This window comes from Lytechinus variegatus, chromosome 2 (assembly GCF_018143015.1).
Source record: "Lytechinus variegatus isolate NC3 chromosome 2, Lvar_3.0, whole genome shotgun sequence".
NCBI lineage: Eukaryota > Metazoa > Echinodermata > Echinoidea > Temnopleuroida > Toxopneustidae > Lytechinus > Lytechinus variegatus.
The window spans coordinates 49,161,345-49,187,536 of NC_054741.1; the positions used below are offsets into that span (position 1 = coordinate 49,161,345).

General features: G+C 37.5%; 1 protein-coding gene across 1 annotated transcript; it reads right to left on the reverse strand.

Annotated features, from left to right (window-relative positions):
- LOC121409493 (lactadherin-like) lies at nt 1-26,094 on the reverse strand. The gene is made up of 12 exons (XM_041601412.1): nt 25,874-26,094; nt 17,122-17,300; nt 16,695-16,847; nt 16,261-16,408; nt 15,752-15,829; nt 15,189-15,367; nt 14,759-14,911; nt 14,300-14,447; nt 12,675-12,764; nt 8,629-8,922; nt 4,447-4,586; nt 1-492 (listed from the first exon to the last, which is right to left on the reverse strand). Exons 1-12 carry the CDS (start codon nt 25,938-25,940, stop codon nt 439-441), a joined length of 1,683 nt encoding a protein of 560 aa, XP_041457346.1. The 5' UTR covers nt 25,941-26,094; the 3' UTR covers nt 1-438.
- Nucleotides 26,095-26,192: the final 98 nt, after the last annotated feature.

The following is a 26,192-nucleotide window of genomic DNA, read 5'->3' on the forward strand; positions in this document are numbered from 1 at the left end:
GGGGATCGAACCCCGGACTTGCCATGTATAGCCAGGCGCCTTAGACCACTCAGCCACGGCACCGCCATATATAATCACAGATATATATAATCAAAAATCGATTTAAGTTTTAGTTGAACCTGTTACTTTCTTGATAAATAAATCTTTATATGATGGTGTTTTACCTGAGAAATGGAAAGTAGCCAAAATTGTTCCTATTCACAAGAAAGGTGATAAGTTTGAATATAACAACTATAGACCGATATCGATTCTACCCTGTGTGTCTAAATTAATGGACAAAATTGTGCAGAAGCAATTGCTTCGTTATATTCACAGTCATTCTTTACTTTCTGCCTTTCAATCTGGATTCCGTCCGCAACTCTCAACAATTACTGCTCTCGCTAAGGTAACGGATGACTGGTTTCATTGTATCTGGTAAGTGTTCTCTTTGTCATTAGATTAGATATTGACCAGTTCATACATCCGCTGTGGCCGCTCCATCACCGGTGGTTCCTAATGTAAGACACGGTAGTCAAAGGATGACACGTTCAGATAAGGAGAGAGAGAGAGGGGGGGGGGGGGAAGATAAAAAGAGAGAATATTTAAAAAAATCAGCAATTTACTATTATAAAGAAATCTCTCTATATTGCTATATTGCTATTTTCATAGCCAATAACTGTAAATTGTGAGCTTAAGCATACTACTTTGTGGGGGAGGGGCGGTTGGTATTACAGCAGTATATGATTCTGCTGACTTTCATGTATCTTTGAAAAAATCAACATCTTGCAATGGGCTTGCGACATGATTCGATGTCATCAATGTTTATACATGCAAATACTATTTACCAGCGTACATTGTGAATACATGTATGTGCATACACACTCACACACACACACATACATATATATATATATTATGTAGATATATATAAATTATATATACAAGCATCTTGGATTTTCACGTATTGGCAAAAATAAGACATCAGGAATGCGAAACAAATTCACGAGTAATGCAGTTTTTGCAACAAAAAAAAGTAAGTCCCCGTAAACAAACATCAATAATTTCCGTGTTTTTAATATATTTTTACATGAGCGTGTAAGTGATTTTATAAGCTATCCTCTGAGTAAATGTTATGAACGTATTTTACGTCATGCCTCAGTGAGCACCGTCAGAAGGCAAAATTGTCATTTTCCAAAGTCACAAGCCAAATATAATTACTTTAATTCCATTTTATTGGAACTGATTCCACATTCTCATCATGAAAAAATAGTCAGAAGGCTTGTAAAAGGTATTTTCTAAAATACGATACAACTTTTTGGCTAAATTTCACGGTTGAATAGCTACAAGTCCACATTTGCTATAATTAGATTTTTTTTACACATTTCTATCAATAATAATGATAGAATATGATGACAGTTATTTTTGGGAAGAGTATCTTCAATAATATTCATCGTTGCACGGTTCAATGAACATTTATTGAAAACAAAAAATATTATTTCAAAATATCATAGGCATGTATTGTTTCATTTTGGTAACTGAAAATAATTTTTTCTCGACTTTTTCGTTATGTTCATGACCAATAAATATGTTTCAATGATTCAAAGGCGTATAATTAAACATTCACGTTTGAATAAAAATGTGGAATGTGACTAGCTCTTTTTTACGTTATTAGAAAAAAATACAATTTGTTGAACTATGGATATCTGTCACAAACCTCCTTGCATAGTTCATTTAATTTGATTTTTATGAAAATTCCGATGTTTAATGCATCATTGTTCAAACAATATTAAAAAGATATGCAAATGAGAAGTTCAAAGCCTTGGCCCCACTCTGTGCCGTATCGAATGGTTATTTTGGTGCGCCCGCATTTTTGGATAGTCTTACTCTGAATCCGATTGACCGTCAGATAGACAGATTTTCCAAAGGGTAGATAGCTCTGGGGAACCTTGATTTAAGCACGCCTACCATTGTTCTCTTCATCCATTTCTTTACAATATTTAAATAAAAAGAGTTGCCAAAAGCTGTTGTACATGTATAACTTTACACATTTGTATTTCTTCTCCCATACATGTACTGTATCGAAGCAATAGCTTTGATCCAGCTGAGGCATGGCGGCTTGTCATTGTTCTAAACCCACCTTCACCCGACAAAGGAAATTATAATTGGTATAGTGTCGAAAATCTGTCTATCTGACGGTCAATCGGATTGGGTTCGCCCTAGCCATTAACCCGTCTCTGTGGTCTAGTGGTTAAGGCACCGGCGTTCAAAGCTGGGGGCCCGGGTTCGATTCCCGGCAGAGACATTTTTTCGGCATCACCAATTTTTCCAAAGGGTAGATAGCTCTGGGGAACCTTGATTTAAGCTACGCCTACCATTGTTCTCTTCATCCATTTCTTTACAATATATATATATATATATATACTGTGCGTATCAAAAAAAATTTACACTTAAAAAAAATCCTGTAAAATTATATATTTTTAATATCCTGAAGATTTTTCCACATTTTAACATTGGTACAGATCCATTTAAGCAAATGACGACATAACTGTCGAAAAATATTTCCGCTTGAGCGAGCACCACTTACTTTTGAAAAGTTAGTGAAAAATGATTTGAAGACATATTTTACCTTTTTTTAACTTGTTTCCTTGCCCAAAACACTAATTTCGAAGACTGCATTGTGCTCCATCCCACTCCCCCATACACCGAGGCCATCGTGACGATATTTTCTCTACACTGAGCTGTGATTTACATGAAATGGGTAGGCTTGATTTTCATTTAGTTAATGATTCTCAAGCTTGGGAAAAGTGTGTATAAACAAGTATTAAATGAAAAATGAAATGTAAACCCACTTCAAATGATAAAAACTTATCGAAGAAATGCTGGAGATGTCTGATATAAACTTTTGTTCAGATTCAGGTATGTCCTCAGATCCAGCTGGCACAAAATGGGTAAAGGTTGCGCTTACTAAGTGTTGAAATTTCAATTTGGGTGGGAAAATTGTTACCAAATGCTTGAATGTATCCGTAAAGTGCTAGAGAAAATATATGAGAAATGTTTCGCAGGGTAAGTTTGATTTCGCCCTTTCCCCTTATTAAACACATCGTGAAAACGAGCATTTCTGCGCAAACAGATTTCTGCGAGCTTTACAAAAATGGACAGTGCTCACTCAAGTGTAACATTCTGTCAGAACTTTTACTTCCATTGGATAGATCAGACCCAAACCCAAGATTATATGTGAAAAAATTACCCACATGTTGTATATTTTTTAATTCCCAGGGCTTTTTCAAAGTGTAAACTTTTTTTTGATACGCACTGTATATATATATTTGTTTGTATCTTTTATATGTTAATTGAAATTGTGAGCGCTTTGGGCCATTTGGGAAAAGCGCGTTATAAATATTGAGTATTGTTGTTATTATCATATATATATATATACATATATTGCCTCCGACGAAGATTCTGCTAGGATCGATAGCATTGGCCCTTTCTTACTCTATGAATATAAAAATACACACACACATATATGTCAATTAGCAGTAATGTTTATCAACCTATGGTCAGAATTCTGTGTAATATATATATATATATATATATATATATATATATATATATATATATATATATATGTGTGTGTGTGTGTGTTTGTGTGTGTGTATGTGTGTGTATGTGAAATAGAAATATTGTGCTTCGGCATATGGAATAAAAAATCACAAGTGGATTAGTAATTGCCGTATAAATAAAATTGTAGATCTTAGAAGTAGCCTACATTGTAGCTCTCAAAAATGAAAGGTAAAGTCACACTCTTCGTCAGTGCCCAGGATGTGACAAAAAAAGGAAAGAGAATTCAAAATCCGTTTCTGAAACAGTCGTGAAAAACACGTCTGTTCATGGGCATAAGGATTATCAAATTCACCTTACATGTATGTATATGATTCAATGGCATTGCTCCTGCGAAAATTGCTTCGATGAAAAATTTGCACGTTAAAGAACCCTTTACACCAGACGAAAAAAGCGTGCTACGCGCGGGGCGCGAAATTATTTTTCCCACCGCAGTTCTGGACACCAAATATAAATATTAACACACACACACGCCATATACACACACAAATATACAAATAATAATAAACAGTTCTTGTATAGCGCATATCACAATTATGAATAATGTCTCTATACGCTTCCAAAGGACTTGGATATTATTACCCAAGCTGTAGCTCGGCACCCGTAATTACTAAGATTACAGCGCACACGCATTTCAAGGAATAAATTCCTGCCAGGTACCCATTCATCTCACCTGGTTTGAGTGCAGCACAATATGGATGAATTTCTTGCTGAAGGAAATTACGCCATGGCTGGGATTCGAACCCACGACCCCCTGTTTCAAAGTCCGGAGACTTATCCACTGAGCCACAACGCTCCACACAAACACATCATCATATCATTTGGAAATGCCAGTGAATGAGCCTATACCTTTTTACTCCTTCTTAGAAGGAAAATAGTACGAAGAAGAAGAGCCATACACAAACAGATGAAATACACCACTATTGGGATACCAAATGAAAGAAAAATAGTATCTTCGTTGTTCATCTCCAGAAGCCATTCCCGTACACCTGCAAAGTAAAACAAAATAAGTATTTTTAAGTTGGCAACACTAATATTAATTTCAAAATGTTACTGTGTGTGGCTTTGACAACATTTAAGCACAATGTATTTTAGTCACAAAATATAATTTTTAACTGTGATTGTTTTCATCATCACCTTCTTCTTCATCATTACTATTATTCGGACAAAACCCTTGGGCGGTATTCTGAACATTGTCTTTTCTCCATATTTTTTTCAATTTTTTCTCAGAGATATGACAAAACCGGTATTATGGTGGATGTCATAATTGTTGTCACAAAAATTGTCATAAATTTTGTCTCTTCTCTTTAGCGCGCATCAAAAATTCGCGGCTTTAAATGCGCATAATCCTTTTATACAAGCAAAAGATATGACAAAATTTATAACAAGGGGATAGCATTCATAATTTTTTGTTATATCTTTTAGTACCAAATACCCCGATACCCTGCCGACTAATGTCAAGCATATCATAATATTATTTGATAAGATCGGGGAATAAGTTTCACTCATCCATGACAACTTAAAAAAAATTGTTTTTTATTCTACATTTAGTTAGGCCCTACATATTGATTCCTCCTCTTCCCCCTGTTTCCCTTCTTTTTTTATTTCTCTTCTAAAATCATTCACAGCTCCTCTTTGTAATTAGGCGTATCAATACACGTGTAGTTGCGCGATGCCAGCAACTGTTACCCTGTTTACACTTAATCGGCTTTTGCATCGGCTTTTTCATAGCGTGTAAACGCGATTTACTTGCATCGGCTCGCGGTTCAGAACCGGCAATTATTCATACCACCAAAATAGTAGGTTCAGATCCGCTAGCCGATGCAGAATCGGCTTTTTTTACTACGTGTAATACAGAAAGCCGATTCTGCATCGGCAATTGGTGCGCATTTCATTTACTTTACCATTGTGACGTAATTGCAAGCGCACGGAACCATGCAGCGTTGTCTTTATTATGACGTATATTGTTGGTGCGCGTATCATTTTGGGTTTTTGCATCGGCTTGCGGTTCTGAACCACGAGCTGTAACAGCGTGTAAACGCAGTGAGAGATGAACCAAAATCCGATTCTGCATCGGCTTTTGGTTCTGAGCCAAAAGCCGATCAAGTGTAAACACGGTAATAATTCGGTCTTCGCGCGGTCATAACGCGTACTATTGCAAGTGCAGCAACGTAACCCTGCAAAATAAGGAAAAGGGCACATAAGTGATTTTTCAGAATACCAAAATGCTAATTGAGCACTAATCGGCCGCTAATTGAGCTTTCAGAATACCGCCCCAGGCCTGGATGCGGTGAATCTGGCCAGGGCGCGTAGCTGGGTAGTGACGTCGATGCCCTGGGACTCCAGGCGACTGAAGTAACATTTACCGGGATTGCATGTGATCGGCTTTTGGTTCAGAACCAAAAGCCGATGCAGAATCGGCTTTTGGTTTATCTTGCATCGTGTTTACATGCTATTGCAGAATCGGCTCGCGTGGCAAAAACCTGAAATGATACGTACACCAACAATATATTAAAAACAACATGGATCCGTTTGCTTTGAAATACGTCATATACCGTGTTTACATGTGATCGGCTTTTGGTTGAGAGCCGCAAGCCGATGCAGAATTGGCTTTTGAGTTTATGTTGCAGAGCGTTTACACGCTGCATAGGCTCACGGTTCAGAATCGGCTTTCGGGGCAAAAACCTGAAATGATCTCCTCACCAACAATATACGTCATAATGAAGACAACGCTGGATCCAAGCGCTTTGAAGTACGTCACAATGGTAAATTAAATGAAATGCGCGCCAATTGCCAATGCAGAATCGGCTTTCTGTTTACACGTAGTAATAAAGCCGATTCTGCATCGGCTCGCAGTTCTAAACTTACTAAATTTGGTGGTGCAAAATTGCCGATTCTTAACCGAGAGCCGATGCAAGTTAATCGCGTTTACACGCAACAAATAAGCCGATTCTGCATCGGCTCGCAGATCAGAATCGGCAATTTTGCACCATGTTCACTCTAAATGCGAGGGAGATGGTCTGTTCCTATGGTCGCACTCCTCTTGGAGGGATTCGGGGCGGTCATTTTGGGGTGGGCTTTGTATCTTTGGGGTGCATTGTGGTTCCTTCTGGAGTGAAAATAAAAAATAAATAAATAAAAAATAAATATAATGCTGTTCGCCCCAGAGGGAGCTATGGCGCGCTCTCGGGGATATGGATTTCCCGCTTCTGGGGTGACTAGTCTCTTATCTCTCTCTGGGAGGGGTGTGTTTGGGGGCCGGGGTGGCTCTTTTGCATTTGGAGTGATGATTCATCTGCACAAGTTAGATCATGCTTGTGGCTCAGAATGTAGACTGAAATGGAGGGTAGCTAGGGTTGAGGGGAGGGAAGCAGGCCGCGCTTCCTGGGCTTGGATGGGATGTAGGGGGGGGGGGGGGCAGTTGGGATGGGAGGGCTTTTTACTTCGTTTACTCATTCAATTCATTTGCGTCGCTATAAATTCTTTTGTTATATGTATTTTGTTCTTAATGACTCGAATGTTATATTCTGTACTTTTTTGTGCGTACAATTCCTTTTTATATTATGAATAATTATTTATTTGACTTTGTGAACAGTGTTTTGTTAATATAATATTGTATGTATGATTTTGAACTGAATGACTTAATAAATACCACTTCAAACAAAAAAATGTATGTTAATGATGATTGTTCAAGGTTATAGATTTCACGTTTTAAATTTCATTGGACTAAAAATCTGAAATAAAGGCGCTGTATCCCCGAAATCCGGGTAGAAACTTCAACTCCGATGCCGAGACAATGGCATAGAAGGCAGAAAAAAAATGCATTGCATTGGCTGCGCGCAGCACAACCAGGCTGCGTCGAAGGTCGATCGAGTGGTCACAAAATCGTCTCGGCGCAAATCTCTAGTACAGCAGTCTGGTGAAATCGCCGATAACAAGTATCATCGATTTGGTAATGGTATGGTTTTAAATATTAATGTATATTTTCAAAAGTATGTGTAATCACATATATAATTTTCAATGTTTTCTTTGATATAGTTGTAGTCATATCCCTTTGTTTACAGTCCTTTTTCTGAAGAAATAGAATGCTCATAATACTATTCTGTGTAATTCTGTATCACAATCATTTTTTTTTGCTAAGTTGTTAACTCTAATGTATTGACAGTATTATACATATCTACAATTCAACCACGCTATGATTATGCCTGTTCTGTATTGGGATATATCTTCCAGATGTGTGTTTGAAATAAATTGTTGAGAACATAACAAATAGCAGTGCGTACCAGAAAATTCGGATAGCGAGAATTATATTGGTACTATACTTTTGACTGACCAACCTGGCTAAGAACAAATCAAAGGTGCAATTATTATATACTTTCTTTTGCATACTTGCAACACGAGTAAAAGGTGCCACAGCTCTAGGACGAGTATTAGGGACATTGCGATGTAATATGACCGCAGTAAAAAACCCACAAATTGCAAAATTATTTGAATAGAACTATTCTAACAAGTATCATCTTGGAGGGAGCTTAAAAACCTTGAATATATGCACAAAATTAATAAAAGTAAACTCGCCATCTTATATTTATTTGTTTTGTATGATCATCCTCGCATTTTCAAATCTCTGCGGTTCCTGATGACCAATTAATGCACTGAATTGTAGAAATCTGTTCCATGACAGTTAGAATGTTACCCAATTATTTTTTATATCCATGAGTCAATGACAGCGTATCATGAAATCATGGCTTGCCTAAATTACACGGCTCTAGGTATACACTATACGCGGAGGGGGATGGGTACATCCAAAAATTATGATGGCGCCCTTTTACTTATTTTTTGAGGGGGGGGGGGCATGTTAGAAAATATTTGCCCTCCTGTCGAGACGGAAATGTCATTGTTTGGAATCCATATTTTCCGTTGACCAATTCAAATGGTTTTGTTATAGGGTTGTTTTGACTGTTGTCGAAAAAAGGGTTTGCTCATGAAATGAATAGTCCATTAGTTTATTTGATAAAGTAATCATGGATTTACCAGTTGGAGATGACACTGCTTTCGTTTCTGTAAATTGAAAAGGTGTCGCCAATTCACCAGGTGCCGTCAATTCATCGGGTATAGCCAATCCATCGGGTGTCGTCAGTTCATTGTGTGTCGACAATCCATCGGGTGTAGCCAGTTCATCGGGTGACGTCAATTCATCACGTGTTGCAAATCCATCTGGTGTCGTCAATTCAACTGGCGTGCTCAAGCTTGCAGCAGTCCTTAGTTCAGGTGCCAAGGCACGGCCCCAGGCAGGGTTCGCAGCGGGTGTAAAGACGGGTCCCATGTCTGTGAGCAAGTAGAAAATCCTTCATATTAATATTATCAAATGCAATATTTTGTTTTGAAAAAAAAACCCAGACCTATAAGAAACCTAACTTAAAGCTAATTGGTCTAACCTAATTAAGCGTAAAGTTTTCAATTAACCAATTCGAAGCGGAAGCGGGGGGGGGGGGGGGGGAGGGGCGTGTCCCCCCACCCCCCAAAAAATAAGTTGGGAGGGACAACCCCGCAAATTTTTTTTTAGTAGATATTTTTTTTCTTTTGCTAGCCCTATATAGCCTAGCATTTTGTCTTGTCATTAATGGTAGTTTGATAAGTGTTTAAGACTTGGATCTAGATATAGATCTAAGCCTATAAGGCCCAATGGAAGGGTACCGTTAATTTGAGGGTGCTAGCTGATTCATTCGTGCCTTTCGTGGCAACATGAACGCTAGCGACGACCACTGACAACTCATTTTGTAAAGATGCAGCCGGCCCGTGCGCCCCCCTTTGAGACTCATAATAAAAAAACGGGGGCCTTGGAGCGGGCTTATTGTAAAAAGGAGGGTCCTCGGAACGGGTTTTGGAACGACAATGTTTGTGAAAACGGGGGTCCTTGGAACGGATTGCCAGCGTGTGAGTGCGTATATATGCATCCCTATGTAACGATCATGCGTGCATGATGCAGCTAGCGCGGCCTCCGCCGGGGGAGCTCTGCGGCCGCTTTCCACCAAAATTGCAGCTCATTCAATGCGATCGGAGCGGCGTAACGAAAAATATGTGAAGCTTTGGAGCGGATTTCTCTCTTCTTTTTTCTCGATAAGAAGAAAATGCTATGCCTTGGAGCGGCTTTCTTTGTTTTTTTTTCTCAACAAGTCAAAAATGCTATGCCTTGGAACGGAAATTTGAGTGTGAAAATGGGGGTCCCCTCCGCGGCACATACCCACTATGCATTATATACTGAGTGCCCCCCCCCCCCCCTCCCCCGGGGTTGAGTCGCGTCGAGATTATCCTGCCAGTGCAGTGTGTCCAGCATAAATTATCATTCGCGCAGTACGCCAGACCAGAAAAACACGGTCTTGGCAGAAGAACAGTAACACAAATGTTTTAAGTCTATGTATTTTGATTACTACGCAAATTACAAGAATCATGATTACATTTTGTCCCTTTTACATTTTTTTTTAAATTCAAAGATCCTTAAATAATGATATTATTTTATGTATTTTCTCGGAGGTTTCATTATCCATAAAATATAGAAAAATTGAACAAACGATTAAAAAACACTTTACAATCTTAAAAAAATGTGCTCTGAGAGAAAACGGTAACAACATCTGTGCGAAGTGGTCCTTCCTAATAGCAACACTGCAGTGTGTTGCTGCCCTGTACCTTAAAGTATGTTAATAATCCAACTGCTGAATGGTCCCTCTCCACATGGAATGCTACCCATGTTGTCAAACAACCCAAGAAATGCACCCTCAATGGCGTAAGTACATTAACTAAATTTGCAACCCTAAATGGCGCAACCCTTGAGAAAAGCCACCCTTAGTGGCGTGAACAGGGAAATCCCCTTAATTGATACCCTAAGTGGCGTAAATATCGAAATCGATTGATTTGATACCATACTGATGACTAATGTTAAATACAACAGGTATGAATTCCATTTTGTTTTAAGTTACTGAAAGTAAGGCCAACATTTACTTTCAAGAACACCTCTCTCGGCCACTTTGAATAGCCATTTTGTAGCATAAATTAATGAATGTAAGTGAAAAATGTTGCTTGCTTTGGCTGACTGATGCATCACCATTCGTTTTACTAATTTTATCAAAACTTGAAAGAGTGGAATCCATACCAGTTAATTTGTTTGATTTTTTCTTTCATGGAAAGATTTTATTCATAATCAAACACGAAAGCAATTCAATTTACAGAAAACTGAGAACCCAATCAATTTCACAATAGCGTTTCAATACGTTCTTAAAAGAACTAAAACACAACCGATCTCCCTTATAAAGTGTCGAAGAAATTAAATATTTAGCGTAAAGAATATAACGGTTTACAGTAGAGTATTGAGCGTCAGGGCAACCAAACAAAAATAAATTCTTATTCAAATACACGTCATTGTTGAAATAAGAGGTTTTGGAAATTTTGAATGAATTGTTGAGTTACAGGCAGTCCCAAAACAGATGTGAAATGCTTTAAACAGAGGAAGAACAAAATGTACATGAATTAGATTCAGACAAGCCAATATCGTAAAGATGTTTGTTTACCCCCTTTATCCGATTGAAAAGTTTATATTGACAGTGGCAGAGTTTTGTTGAATAGACAGCATCTAAAGGGAATCATATACAATCTATTCCAATTATAAACCAGTGCATTTTAAATGGATGCGTATTTTGTTTGCGAAGAAGGGGACTTTAACATTTTATCAACAGAAATTCTATAGAAAAACTTGCATACCTTAAAAAATTAATTTGTTGACAAAATACATGCATTAATCATATTTTTTTGTTTGCATCCTTGCAAGCCAAGCATAGTCGCTTCAAACAGGCCCGGATGTATCACAGTCCTTAATGATTTTTCATAGACTCGTGTGTTAAGGTGATACTTAAAAAAATAATGAAAAAATAAGGAGGAAAATCGAGGGTTGAAAGTTTACTACCAGTGGATAAGAAATATGTCTGACATTCCATATCTGACCAGAAAAGGGTACCTCGACCGGCTCATTTTAAAAATAAACTGGCATTTATGAAGACTACACCTGGCAGAATCAAATTCATCACTTGAGAGAGTAAAATGGCCCTAATTCTTTCGCCTGTAAAAAAATAGTTCCAAAGTGGTGATATATCCTGATAATTTGGAAAAGTTCAGTATGGTACCCTCCCTAGACATGCTAGAGTCAGTGTTAGATTGTCAGTCATATTCATTCATTTTTGCCAATCAGCAATATGAAATTTAGATTTGAGAATGGCTCGAATGAATATCTTTTGCCTGCCAGTTGTATTTAGGCCCGTGTAATCCGGAACATAATTACATATCCTCTGCGACCTGTGGCCGTGTGGTATAGGTAACGCGTGCTGCCTAGAATAGAGTATAGACCACTAAGAGACTAGCTAGGACTGTACGGGGTAACTCTCATAAGTACTGCACAAGCGGGCGTGTGCGAGGATTATTGTTTATCCCTTAAAATCACGCCCTTATGTTTATGGCTTAGGTTTGCTCCCGGGTCTCCTCAAATTTACCCAAATGTGCAACCCTAAATCGCATAATCTTCATAACCAAATTAGCAACCCCAAATGGCATGAAGAGAGAAAAAAGGCTACCCAATAGGCGATTTAACAGCGAATGGTGTTTAAATGCAACCCTTTTTGCTACAGACGTCGACGACGTCTGGGTTCCTGAAACGGGACCATTTTCGACGCTTTTTCTTGACGCGGATGCGTAGCAGGCCATGTGGAGAGTGACCCCCCTCCCCGGGTGGTTACCAAGTAGGATAGAGTTTCGAAAGCGGGGAGCTGAGTCAGCTGACCCATGCAATTAATCAAAATAAGATATTTACGTTTCTGCACGCATATATAAAAAAAGGCGATGGAAGGGGGCTCAAGTCATCTTTCATTCGGAAGTTTTTGCAACATTTTTTTTGGTAGACCTATAGAATGATGTTCGCTTTACTATCAACTTGAAAGAAAAAAAACGGTTTTATTTGTTTGTCAGGATTGTGGAACGAACTCAATAGACAATTTGTAGATACTGGAATCCCCCCCCCCCCGATTAATATGATTTACCTGTCCGTGTTGTCATTGCTTCAGGTTGCAAAGTTGTCGTGGGCTTGGTCGTAATAGTCACTTCCTCCGTTGTTGGATTTGTTGCTGTGACTTATAAAAACAGTAACAATAAATATATTTTTATGTACTAATAATTGAAAGAGGTCGGATTTACACTATTTTTAACGAGAATTGAAAGAAATATGCCTCCGAAATTTTGGTGAACAACCAGTTCTTTATTAGGACGCATTGAATAAAGAGTCTTCCTAATTTAGTCGATGCAAGATAAAATATCAAGTTAATAATTTGACACTCTAGTAATATCTAAATTATATCTAAATTCTAGGGCTTGCTCGTTTATAGTAAACAAGTGGAATGCCTCTGGCCGTCTCACCTGCATCACGCGATTCAACATAGCAGCAGTGCTGACTTTGAAAACTACTATAACTCGCACAAGATGTTCAGTGATACTTGGTTACTCTTATTTCCACCTTTTATGAACTAGACCAATACACTTACAGAGATACACTGTAGGATGGTAATTCAACAAATACCCCCAATGTGGCCAAAGTTCATTGACCTCACATGACCTTTGACCTTGATCATGTGACCCGAAACTTGCACAGGATATTCAATGATACTTGATTACTCTTATGTCCAAGTTTCAAAAGTCAGATCAATAAACTTGCGAAGTTATGATGGTAATTCAACAGATACCCCCATTATGGCCAAAGTTCATTGACCTTTGATCTTGGTCATGTGACCTAAAATGCGCACAGGATGTTCAGTGATACTTGATTACTCTTATGTCCAAGTTTTATGAACTAGACCAACATACTTTTAAAGTTATGATGGTAATTCAACAAATACCCCAAATTCGGCCAAAGTTCATTGACCCTAAATGACCTTTGACCTTGATCATGTGACCTGAAACTTGCACAGGGTGTTCAGTGATACTTGATTACTATTATGTCCAAGTTTCATGAATCAGATCCAAAAACTTTTAAAGTTTTGATTATAATTCAACAGATACCCCCAAATCGGCCAAAGTTCATTGACCCTAAATGACCTTTGACCTTGGTCATGTGACGTGAAACTCATGCAGGATGTTTGGTGATACTTGATTAACCTTATGTCCAAGTTTAATGAACTAGGTCCATATATTTTCGAAGTTATGATGACATTTCAAAAACTTAACCTCAGGTTAAGATTTTGATGTTGATTCCCCCAACATGGTCTAAGTTCATTGACCCTAAATGACCTTTGACTTTGGTCTTATGACATGAAACTCTAATAGGATGCTCAGTAATACTTGATTAACCTTATGGCCAAGTTTCATGAACTAGGTCCATATACTTTCTAAGTTATGATGTCATTTCAAAAACTTAACCTCAGGTTAAGATTTGATGTTGACGCCGCCGCCGTCGGAAAAGTGGCGCCTATAGTCTCACTCTGCTATATGCAGGTGAGACAAAAAAACCTAACATAATGTGATCAATTTAAAATCCGGGCGCCACGAAAGAGCCTTTCAGAATATAAAACAAATTCAGTTCTTTTACTAAATTATATAATCTGATTAACTAAAGAATGATAATACATGTCTGAAATATTCATCTGGAAACATGAAACACATAATTAGGCAATACCTTCGATCGGTCCTTCTCCATAAAACTCCATTCGTAAGGCAATGTTGCCATGCCATGTAACAGGTTGTAGGCGAACGTAACGGCAAACCTTATCTTCAGGCAACGGGTTAAAAACTTCAGTGTTTTGGTCATTGTTGGCAGGGAATGTCTGAATAAATAAATGAACCAAGAAAAATAAAACAATTTTTTTATGAGCAAAATGTAGCGGAACGTTTATCAGTTTACCATGGAATGTCTAATTCTACCTAAATAATGTGCAAAGCAAACCGTAATTCGTATTACATTTTTACAAATGTCATGAACGTTTTTAAGTCGGATATTACTGTCAATTGCAGATTTGTATGTACATCGAAGTGTATAAATGTCGAGTATTAATGCGTATATCTTTCAGTTTAATACAGGAAATCAGTATTTTGAATGCACCATAAATGTCTCCAATAACATCATACTTGTACGTACTTTGTCAGAGCCAGGGTTGACAGGGTCTTTCACTGTATTGAATACGAGACCATCCATGCTACAGGAAACGATGTAGCTAGTTGTCCACTGAGCGTAATCTTGACGACCTTGTGTTGCCACTCCGGTGATGCGGTACGTAGCTAACAGATCAACCTGAGAATTGAAGTTTGTTTTATGAAAATGAATGAGAGAAAAATTGTTAATCTTTTCCTTTGAAGCAACATTTGTAAGTATGTTGAATTGATGATCTCGCAATCTCTTAACCAAAATTGTATTAGGGTAAAATAACAATACTGCACTCGACTGGCACGAATGACCGATAACTTTTTTGTATTCAATCATACCATGGACCTATGATCATATACCGATAAAATATGGTAGTTTCAATCACAACCAAAAAACAGTGATAAAGCTCAATTATCAGACAAACCTGAATCCACTGGTCAGCATTACTTGCTCGTGCAACCCAGGCTCCGGCTCCGTTTGAATCCGCTATAAGGTTTAACCGCCCCCTCCAAGGGGCATGGTTTGCGTTGTATTCACTAGAAGCTGTAAAGCTTGAATCTGGAATGACCCCACTCTCCAGCCCTAACGGATTCCCAGCAAGACCTGTTGAGACAAAAATAAGGAAGCTGTAGCCTACAACATGTCTTGTGTTGATTTTTTATTTCCTAAAATTTTTGGTAGAATTTTGCGAGAGGGCATATATTATGATAGCGGCAACGGCGTAGGAGTCAAATCAACACTCTCAACATGTTTAATCCAGCTACTGAATGGTTACCTGGTAGGATACGAAAGTCATGGTCCGCGAAACGGTTTCGAAAGTGTGAAACTGACCAGGCAAAAACAAATTAAAATCAGATGATAATGTTTCCTTTTTTTCATGGAAGAGAACGCAGGGAGGGGGCTGAAACCAAATTCAATTTGGAAATGTTCAAGCTTCATTAAATAAGCCAAATATTGGGGGTTAGCCCTCTGATTAATGTGACTTACCTACACTTGTCATTGCTTCAGGTTGTAAGGTTATCGTCGTGGGCCTGGTCGTCGTTATTGCTTCCTCTGTTGTTGTGACTTATAAAAACAGTAACAATAGATCACGTCATTTCAGGTATTGATATTTCAACGAGGTGGAGTTTACACTGTTTTGTTTTAGGACTGGGAGAAATATAGTTTCCCTCTTAAATTTTCAACGTATCCCTTGCGGATGATGAAACAACTGGTTCTTTGTAAGGATGCACTGAATAAATGTTCTCCCTAATTTAGTTGACGCAAGATAAAATTTCGTTTCTAATTTGACACAAAGGTGAGGTAATTCAAAGGATTGCTCGCTTAAATCATAATGTGACAAATATCATTACGATCCAAATCCGGGCGATCGAAAGATCCTTTAAATATACAAAAAAAATAAATGCAGTTCTATCTATAAACTATATGGTCTCATTAGCCAAAAATTAACGTCTCTGAAATATTCGTCTGGTAACATGACAGACAATAGGCCATACCTTCTATCGGTCCTTCTCCATAAAGCTCCATTCGTAAGGCAACGTTGCCACGCCATGTAACAGGTTGTAGGCGAACGTAACGGCAAGCCTTATCTTCAGGCAACGGGTTAAACACTTCAGTGTTTTGGTCATTGTTGGCAGGGAATGTCTGCAAAAAAAGAGAAATGGACAATGAAAAATATTAAAGACAAAGTGTTTTTTATGAGCAAAATATAGCGGAACGTTGCAGTTTACTATAGACTGTCTTAAATTCTACCTCAATAATAAATGTAATGAACGTTTTTAAGTCGGATATTACTATCAATTGCAGATTTGTATGTACATCGAAGTGTATAAATGTCGAGTATTAATGCGTACATCTTTCAGTTTAATACAGGAAATCAGTATTTTGAATGCACCATAAATGTCTCCAATAACATCATACTTGTACGTACTTTGTCAGAGCCAGGGTTGACAGGGTCTTTCACTGTATTGAATACGAGACCATCCATGCTACAGGAAACGATGTAGCTAGTTGTCCACTGAGGGTAATCTTGACGACCTTGCGTTGCCACTCCGGTGATGCGGTACGTAGCTAACAGATCAACCTGAGAATTGAAGTTTGTTTTATGAAAATGAATGAGAGAAAAATTGTTAATCTTTTCCTTTGAAGCAACATTTGTAAGTATGTTGAATTGATGATCTCGCAATCTCTTAACCAAAATTGTATTAGGGTAAAATAACAATACTGCACTCGACTGGCACGATTGACCGATAACTTTTTTTATTCAATCATACCATGGACCTATAATCATACCGATAAAAAATGGTAGTTTCAATCACAACCGAAAAACAGTGATAAAGCTCAATTATCAGACAAACCTGAATCCACTGGTCGGCATTACTTGCTCGTGCAACCCAGGCTCCGGCTCCGTTTGAATCCGCTATAAGGTTTAACCGCCCCCTCCAAGGGGCATGGTTTGCGTTGTATTCACTAGAAGCTGTAAAGCTTGAATCTGGAATGACCCCACTCTCCAGCCCTAACGGATTCCCAGCGAGACCTGTTCAGACGAAAAAAAATGAAGCTGTACAGCATATCTTGTGTGGGTTTTGGATTTCCTACAGTTTTTGGTAGGATTTAGTGAAAGGGTATATATGATAGTATACAGGCAACGGGATAAATCCATAGGCCTACTCTTATCATGTTCAATCCAGCTACTGATTCTTTTCCCCAACAAAAGTTTTTCCCCCTCAGCTGACATTGAAACCAATCAACATAATACATATCCCAATATTTTTGTTTCTTTTTATCGGCCATTCTATTTTTTCCTTATATAGCATTATCCCCTTGATTATATTTCTGTAATGTGTAGAATCTCGAGTGCAATATTTAATCTTCCTATTATGTTCTTATTATATTTTGTTAATTCGCAGGTATATAACTTAATTATTTTTTCCCTTTTCTGTTAACTTTAGATTTGTCAGTCTTGGGACTGTTTTACAATGTCTTTCATGATAAACCGAATTATTTGAATTGAGCTTTTTAGCCCTCCAAAGCAGAGGTGTCGATCATGGGGGGAGGGGTGGGGGTGGGGGCGATCGCCGCACCAATGAAAATATTGGGGGGGGGGAATGTTTCGTCACCCCCAATAATTCCGCACGTGGAAAATAAAGTAAGATTGTAATGTTAAACAGAAATCTGCAAGCGCGATTGCAATACACAAGTCGTTCTTTTTTAAAATCGTGCACAAAATGTCCGCTTTTCAGATTGGAATATAAAAATTTTCATCTCGCGCTTCGCGCTCGCATCATTTCTGTAGCAAAAACCCATACTTTTCATGATTAAATATGTGAATAGAATGTCCCGTTTTTAGTTCTAAACCTAAAAAGAATTCCCGCTTCGATTTTAAATAATCTTTTGTTGGATATATACCTTGTTCTTTATTAAAAACATCCATTTAATTGTAATTTTTTTTCAGATCGAAATATCAAAATTTTCAGCTCGCGCTTCGCGCTCGCATCTATTGTTCTTAGACACCCATCTTAATCATTGGTACAAAAAATGCTTAGAACATTAAACTTTCAGGTCATAATATAAAGAAATTTCAGCTCGCTGAGGAAACATATCTGTCGTTGGGTGGTCAGATCCCCACCGCCCCTTTCAAAACCATTTCGCGGCCGCTTACGTTTATATCCTACCGGGTAACCATTTAGTAGCTGTATTGAAAAATATGAAAAACTTGCATTGAAAAGTAGGAAAACAATAAGGCTCCAGGACAAGATGGAAAATTTGCCTGTGCATTGATATCTTTCTTTTTTGTAGTAAATAATCAACATCTAAGGCCCCAAATGAGGGGGGATGCGTTTCTGCTATGCAGTAAAGCCACTTTTATTATTTTGAAATCATTATTTGCCGAGGAAAGAATAGACTTTCTCGATCAGCTACATATAAAGATGTGCTGGCACATCGGAGTCCACCCCCCTCAGGACGCTGCCGAATTCACCCACCCATTTTACGTGTTTTGCCTTTTTGTGGGAAAATCTGCCAATTTGGAGCCCACATTTAGGTGAAGAGGTGTTTCTACAATATAGCAAACCACTTTCTGTTCATCATGTGCATTGTCTTAAAACCACTTGGAGACGAAAGAGTAGGTTTGTCTCTATCAGCTATAAAGAAGTGCTGGCACAACAAAGTCTACCCCGTCAGGCGGCTGCCGAAGTAACCAACCTTATTCCGTATATTGCCTGTTTATGGGAAAATTTACCAGTTTGGAGCCCCCATTGAGGCAGAAAGGCAATTTTGCTTTTTAGTAATGCCACTTATTTTCTCTCCTATAAGGGGTGGAATGTGCCAGAAAATATTTCAAAATCAGGTTGTCTAAAACTACACTATAGATTATTTTCTCACGCCTCAAAATGTGCAAAATCATTGCAGGTGTAATGCTCTCAAAGATGTCGAATGTCCAAAATGTTGCCAACTAAGACAATACATTTATACTGGTTTATTTTTTTAAATTTTTATATGTTTTTCTTTCGTTTTTTTCTGTATTTAAATGGATATTAAAATCTGTATATTTTAGGTCATAAATTTGTTCTTGAAGCTTTTACCTTATATCTCGACTGATCTTTTCTTTTTATTATGTTGTTGTGCGCTTCTCAGTTGTTTTTAATTGAAATGTCAGTCAAATGTCAATGAGAAATATGAAAATAAATTAAAATGAAATGATATGCCTCAGTATTGTTTGTAATCCGCCATTTGTGAACGATTTGTTCAATTTTTTTGTTTCATATTGGGCATGGGATTTTACCCCTGTCATGAGTATCAAAGTTATAGTAAAGACACATGTAATGATTAAGAAATCTATCTCTGAAAACGGGCTTCCTATTTTGGGGGACGCATTATATATCGGCTGATTCATACGCATACACACCCACACACTTCCAACACATTTTCGCCTCCTGTTTTTCCCATCTCTTCTATCTGTGTGTCTATTATCTCACCCATTAATATAATGTTTCAATATGACAGACAATTCTAAAAGTACATACACAGATTGAAGTACAGAATAGTACATTTAGCTGGTTAAGTGTTGAATTTAAGTATCAACCGTTTTCACTGTATTAGACCACTTTTCAGGTACAGCATATTCAAAATGTCTTCGTACCTGCTGGGCGTCTATGACGATTTTTTTTTCAAAAGTAAGTAGATGTACATAAGGGATACCTTCTAAAATCAGATAATCTTCGTATATTATTGAACTGACGTGAATATATTATATTATGCAAATTAGCCATGAAAAATTAGAAAAAGAAGGGAACAAGATTACAAATTAAATGTCCAAAACAATCTAATTTGAATGTAAATTCATTATAAATAACTGAATTCGATGTTTTCAATCAAAAGTGCAAAAATTTATACCTTATTTGCATATTTTGCAGATAAGCATCCTTATATGGGAAAAAAGTCAAAATATTGTGATTTTTCTCACATAGACTGCTTGAAAACATGTCATTAATGTTGATATTAGTATGCGACTATATCACTAAGCATGAGAATTCATCCCAATGCCTGAAAGTTAATTTACATATTATGCAAAATAGCCATTAAAAAAAATAGAAAATTAGGAAAATTATCCAAAGATTACAAATAAAATGTCAACAGCAAGTAATTTTGAACAAATGTTCATGATGAATAAAAAAATTTAATGTCTTATGTAAAAAAAGCTAGCAAATCTGTCTCATTTGCATATTATGCAAATAACTATCCTTAAATGGAAAATGTCAAGAAATTTTGATTTTTATCACATTGACTGCAGTGAAAATATTTCAGTTTTTCAAATGAATATGCTGCTATCACTAAGCATTCAAATCTATCCTAATATGATTTACATTCAATGAAAAATACTGGAAATATGTTCTTCGCTTCCTAAGCCGCGTTGTTAGTCTGACAAGATGATGAGATTGGCAAGAACAAAGCATGGTATTTGAATAGGTGTGTAGTTTTTTTTAGAGCTGACAAGGATGGGAACGACTCAGACTCTCTTGACATTTCACCGTATAAACATGATAAAGGCAGGCCAGGAAAAGCAAACTTATGGCAGGAAAGATCTGATGAGTAGTCTCATTAAGAAGTGTAGCAGAGATTCCGTCTGGCCTAGTAGCATCATGCAAATTGTTTTCCTTAACAGTTTCTTCAGTAGTCTGGCTACACCTGCTAGACTACTCAATATGTTATCTGGCAATATCTGGGTCAGGGCTGGGTCCCAGGACTTGTAGATCGGCGTCATCATCATCATGATCAGTGGTGAATACTAAGACTAAAAATCTTTGCCTTCCTTTATTAATGCTATTCCAATGTAATCATATATGTCAGCATGTAGCTATTGATATTAAGGGCTCCCAACATGCACCTGCCAGCATGCTGATTGATACAGCCTGGATCACTCTCAATACGGTCAAACAAAATTATGTATTATAGGCTTGTCTATATACAAACCTGTTATGGTCCTCTTTAATGCATCGTAGCAATTCTGAACTTCACCTTATTTCACCTTATTGATGCTTTTGGAGCTCTAAAATGTGCAAGCCTTCCTAGCCTTTCTCTAAAACTCTTGACATCTTCCGACACAACTTATGTCCATTGTCTCATTGAGGCAACTTGTGTCAGAAGAAGACATGGTTAACGGTGTGTTCTTGTTAAAGTCCTCTTGATTGGCAATCAGTCCTCTATGCTCGACTTGTCGGATTTCAGTACAGAGAGTTGTATGATTGTCCAAAATACATATGCATGACACTATTAAAGTCAGCATTCCTCGCTGGTATAGGCAAATGTCCATTGTTACTCTATTAACCATGGCCAGAGATCTTGTGATCCAAGCAAGTGCTCATATTCACCACCATGACAAGACAGTGATTATGATGCTGATGATGGTGATGACGATGATGGGTTCATGTAAAGCGTTGGTATCCTCCTCAGCTGGGCGCTTGCTCAAAAATAGGAAATATCTCACAAATGCCAATGTCTCCAAACAGTGCTTAGGATCATCATTCAGTTCAAGTACTGTCCTAGTAATGCTACAATTGAGTTATTCTTGGGATAATGTTTGAGTTGGGAACAGAAATGTGTTGAGGTAAGACTCAAAAGTTGATTGGGTCTCTGCTTTCCTGGTAAATTGTGGAAGGCTACTCCACAGCTTTGGTCCAGATATGTAGAAGGCTCTGTCATCCCAGTTTGTGTGGATGAGAGATTCCTTGCAGCATTGCATGATCTGCTGATCTGAGACTCTGTGTGCTGAGATACGGGCTCTCATAAGTACGGCGGAGATTTATCGTTGAGCGCTTTAACTACACGGACCCCAAGTATATAAGCTTAGTGGTGTGCTACAAGGACCAAATACGCAAATCTAATGGGCTTTTATTTGTACTGGGTGTGACATTTTGTGCTGATCACCTGGCAATCTAGGAGCTTGGTAGCGTGGACTATACTCGTAAGAAACGCAAAGTCTCTACAAAGGCAAAAAGAGAACAAGACTTGGGTGGAAATAAGAAGCATTCAAGCAGTGGGATCTGTGTAGAATGGACTGATCATTGTACAATTTGGGTGGGGTAACTGCCAACCAAGCAATAAGTGTAGGGAAGGTCATCATGTAAAGTATTGCCATATTCCAATTTCAATAGATAATCTACTTGTAATTTTTGAGGGATGTATCACGAGTGTGTATTCTTGAATATTTATAACATTTTTGATACTTTCATTTGCATAATATGCAGACTAAACTACAGACACAAAGCTGAATACAAATTTATTCAACGTCCTTAGTGATAGCAGCATGTAAATTTCAACATTAATGAAATTTTCAAGCAGTTAGTGAGAGAAAAATCACAATACCTTGACATTTTTCCATATAAGGATGCTTATTTGCATATTATGCAAATGAGGTAGATTTTTTTGCACTTTAGACCAAAAAAAATCTATCATGAATTTTCGATCAAACTAAATTGTTTGGAAATTCAATTTGTAAACATTGGGCAATTTTCCTTATTTTTCTAACTTTTTATGGCTAATTTGCATATGCAAATTTCATACATTTCCACTGCTTGGATTTCTTGGGACTTTTAGTATGTTGTTTAGGGGACCTTCTTTGAAAGCATTAGGGGAAGGCGGGGTAAGTTGAGCATAGGGGCAAGTTGAGCCACCACACCCAGGCCAATAATGAACGAGTCAGACATTGTGGTGGTGTCATGTATTGATGACCCATAGCATAACCCCTAACCCCACCACATTGTTTCCAACTTTGAAACAAAAAGTAGTTTTTTAGAGGGAAAAATATGAATTTCAGCCAAAAAAGTAAAAAAGAGTGTGAAATAGATAAGTGCTTCATAAACACACACGTCTTTAGATATAATAAAGACATGATAACAACATTATTAGTCCAGGTATGGATCTTCATTCCTGTCATAGTCTTTTATATGATGGATGCATAATAAATGTGTGGATACAAAATTATCACACTAAGTTCGGACTGGGGTAAGTTGAGCCAAACAGCATGGGGCAAGTTGAGCCATGGTAATTCCTATGGTAGTGTATCTTAAAAAACAAACAAACCATAAAAATCGATTGAAATGCAGGCTGAAAGGAGCAAATTTATATGACTGCTCTCTTCCTTTTACAGGATGTTAGTATTTATAGAGAATTAGCAAGTGAAAAGACTTTAAACAAAAATTTGACATGCTGGTTCTCCCCTCATACATTTTGTACATAGTTTTTGTGGCTCAACTTACCCCAGAAGGTGGCTCAAACTTACCCCATATATGGGGCAAGTTGAGCCATTTGACATCGTTTTTTTCAAAGGTCACGATGACTTTCACTGTGGGGATAGAAAGTTATATATAGGTGGAAAATATTTCAGAAGAAATAAATTTCAAGGCAAGGTACTTATGTCGACAAGATTATTAATCATATCAATTCTAACATGCAAAAAGCAAAAACTGTCACAACTTACCCCGCCTTCCCCTACAGTGGAATATCTCGTGTTGCAATTGGTGGTGGGTCAAACCCTATATTGATTGGACTATATATAGGTCAACGATGCACTTGCGGATGACTTGAAATATATTCTCGTTAGGATCCTCATGTAGACCGTAGAAGAGCAAGTTGGAATGGCGGTTGTAGATCTCCATCGAAATGAGCTGATTTGTAGGTCAGCAATACGGGATTCCAGGTTGGCAGTAATTTTCGGGATAATATCCTTTTCGATCTCTTTGACTTTTCCCGAATTGAACTCAACAGCTCCTTCAATATGCAACTTGGTTTCGATAGCTGCAATATTAGCTGTAAGATAGTCCAGCTTTTCAAACATGTCAAAGAAGATTGCAAAAGACGATTCCGTGTTTTTGTTTACGTCCAGAAGTGAAAGCGAACCATTTGATGGAGCTGTGAGCTGTTCGCCGCGTGTTACAGAAGACTCAATAGCACTGGGGCCAGAGGCGTGACTTCGGTCATTGGTCTTAGGGTTCGTCGCAAGGCATTTTACCTTGTGTTATTCACTCAAAATGTTATAAAAAAACAGGAAATGAATGCAAGGTATACTTCTAAAAAATAGTTCCAGTGTATACTGTAAGCCCCAAAGCAAAGTTTGTAGACTGTAATAATTCGGAAAATGACGAAAGTGCAGGTGAAATTAGAGGTAAATAGAGCAAATCAGCCCTAACCTGTCTGAGCAATCTATTCATGGTCTCAACTGAATATAATTAAGCAAGATTTGATGATTTTCTAACACCGGAAACTAATAAAAGAAAATACAAAATACTTTTTGGTATATAACCTTAAACCGTGAAACCTTATAACGATCACTTGATTGTTTGGTTTAGTTTTATTTACCATATTAAAACAAATCAATATATGGGTAAATTGTACAAATAGAACTACGGATGATATCAGGATTTGGATGAATCACTCTACCCAGAGTCATTGACATAATGGCTCTATTCTTCCTTAAGGTTCAGAAAGGTTCAATGAATGTACAGGCTAAATAACAAATGTATAAAATTAATGGCATAATGCCAACATCAGGATTTGATTACGTTTAATCAATGGAACATTATACCAGCAGAAACTGTATAAGGATACAGTGCAACATGAAAGAGCTCATTAAAGGGTGAGGGATAAACTTTATCCCTCAACCTTTAAGGGTAATATAAAAGTACAATGGAAAAAAAACACCGTGTAAAAAGGGCCCCCCCCCAAAAAAAAATAATAATAATAAAAATAAGATAGAGGGGGCATGGAGAGTGAGAATGGGGGGAGGAAGAAATAGAGAATGAGATCAGAGAGTGGGAAGATAATGAGAAGAGACAGAGAGAGGGAGGAGAACGATGGAAAAATTTCTTTCGAAACTCGACCTCTAATGTACCATACATTTTTTTCTACATTTGCTTTTGTGTGACATTATCTTGTCATTAATTTTGTCAATATGTCAATGACGCAATACACACACATTGCATAGAAATAAAAAAAAAAGAATTGGTACGGATAAGGGTGATTTGTTTGTTATTGACCAGCATCTTACATGTATACATCAATATTGAAGTGTTTGTTCTCAGTGAAGTGTAAGTTGAAATCAATAAAAACAAAACACTTTTGCCATAAAATTATTCAATAATCGAGGTAAAAAATATTCTCTCAGCATGGTCAGTAGTAAATGTAAATTTGAGAAATATACCCAAATTTGATGAAACCCCCTACAAAAGAAAATCTGCATGAGCAGGATCCAGAATTGATAGTTGGACTAGGTGAGCCTACCTTTTCTTAAAATGTGGTGACAATCACCCCTGCTCTTTTAAAAAGGACAAAATAATAATAGTATAGTCGTAGTAGTAGTAGTAGTAGAAGTAGAAGTAGTAATAACAACTGATAATAATAAATAAATAATAAATAAATGAAAATAAAAGGAAAGGCAATCTGGTATCACCAAAAGTCTATGAAATGCAAACATTTTTAAAAAGTCATCTGGCCACACATCTGTCGACAGAGAGGGGGCAAATTTTAAACCAGGTTTTCCAGTTATCCCAATCTTAACGTCTTGTTATCCAAGAGATAGGACTCATCCCCATGGTTACTGTTCTTCATACTCACCACATACTCCTCTCACCCAACAGAGTTCGACGGTTATCAAGAGTAGAAATGTTGAGTGCAACTCCATTGAAACAACTTCTTCTAAGACATACGCAATGCGAGCCTAAACGGTAATGTCACGAGATAAATGTATCGTAGATAATTTATGAATGTGCATGTCTAGGAACCAATACATATTCAGACAGTAGCCGGTTTTCATGTCTTTAGAGATGCAGATTATATAATATACAGTAGGCGAAACATCTGTATGTTATATAATCAGATTTATTAAAATACATGGTATCGTCGATCGGAGTTCATGGGGAGGGCGGTCAGCTGC

Bases quoted from the DNA above. Each gene is read 5' to 3' on its own strand.
- LOC121409493 (XM_041601412.1), bottom strand. From the start codon at position 25,940: ATGGAGTTGCACTCAACATTTCTACTCTTGATAACCGTCGAACTCTGT. The intron at 16,848-17,121 runs GTTTGTCTGATA...TTCAATTCTCAG, and splicing joins ATGCCGACCAGTGGATTCAG to GTTGATCTGTTAGCTACGTA. The intron at 12,765-14,299 runs GTATTGCCTAAT...TGTTTTTATAAG, and splicing joins TGGAGAAGGACCGATCGAAG to TCACAGCAACAAATCCAACA.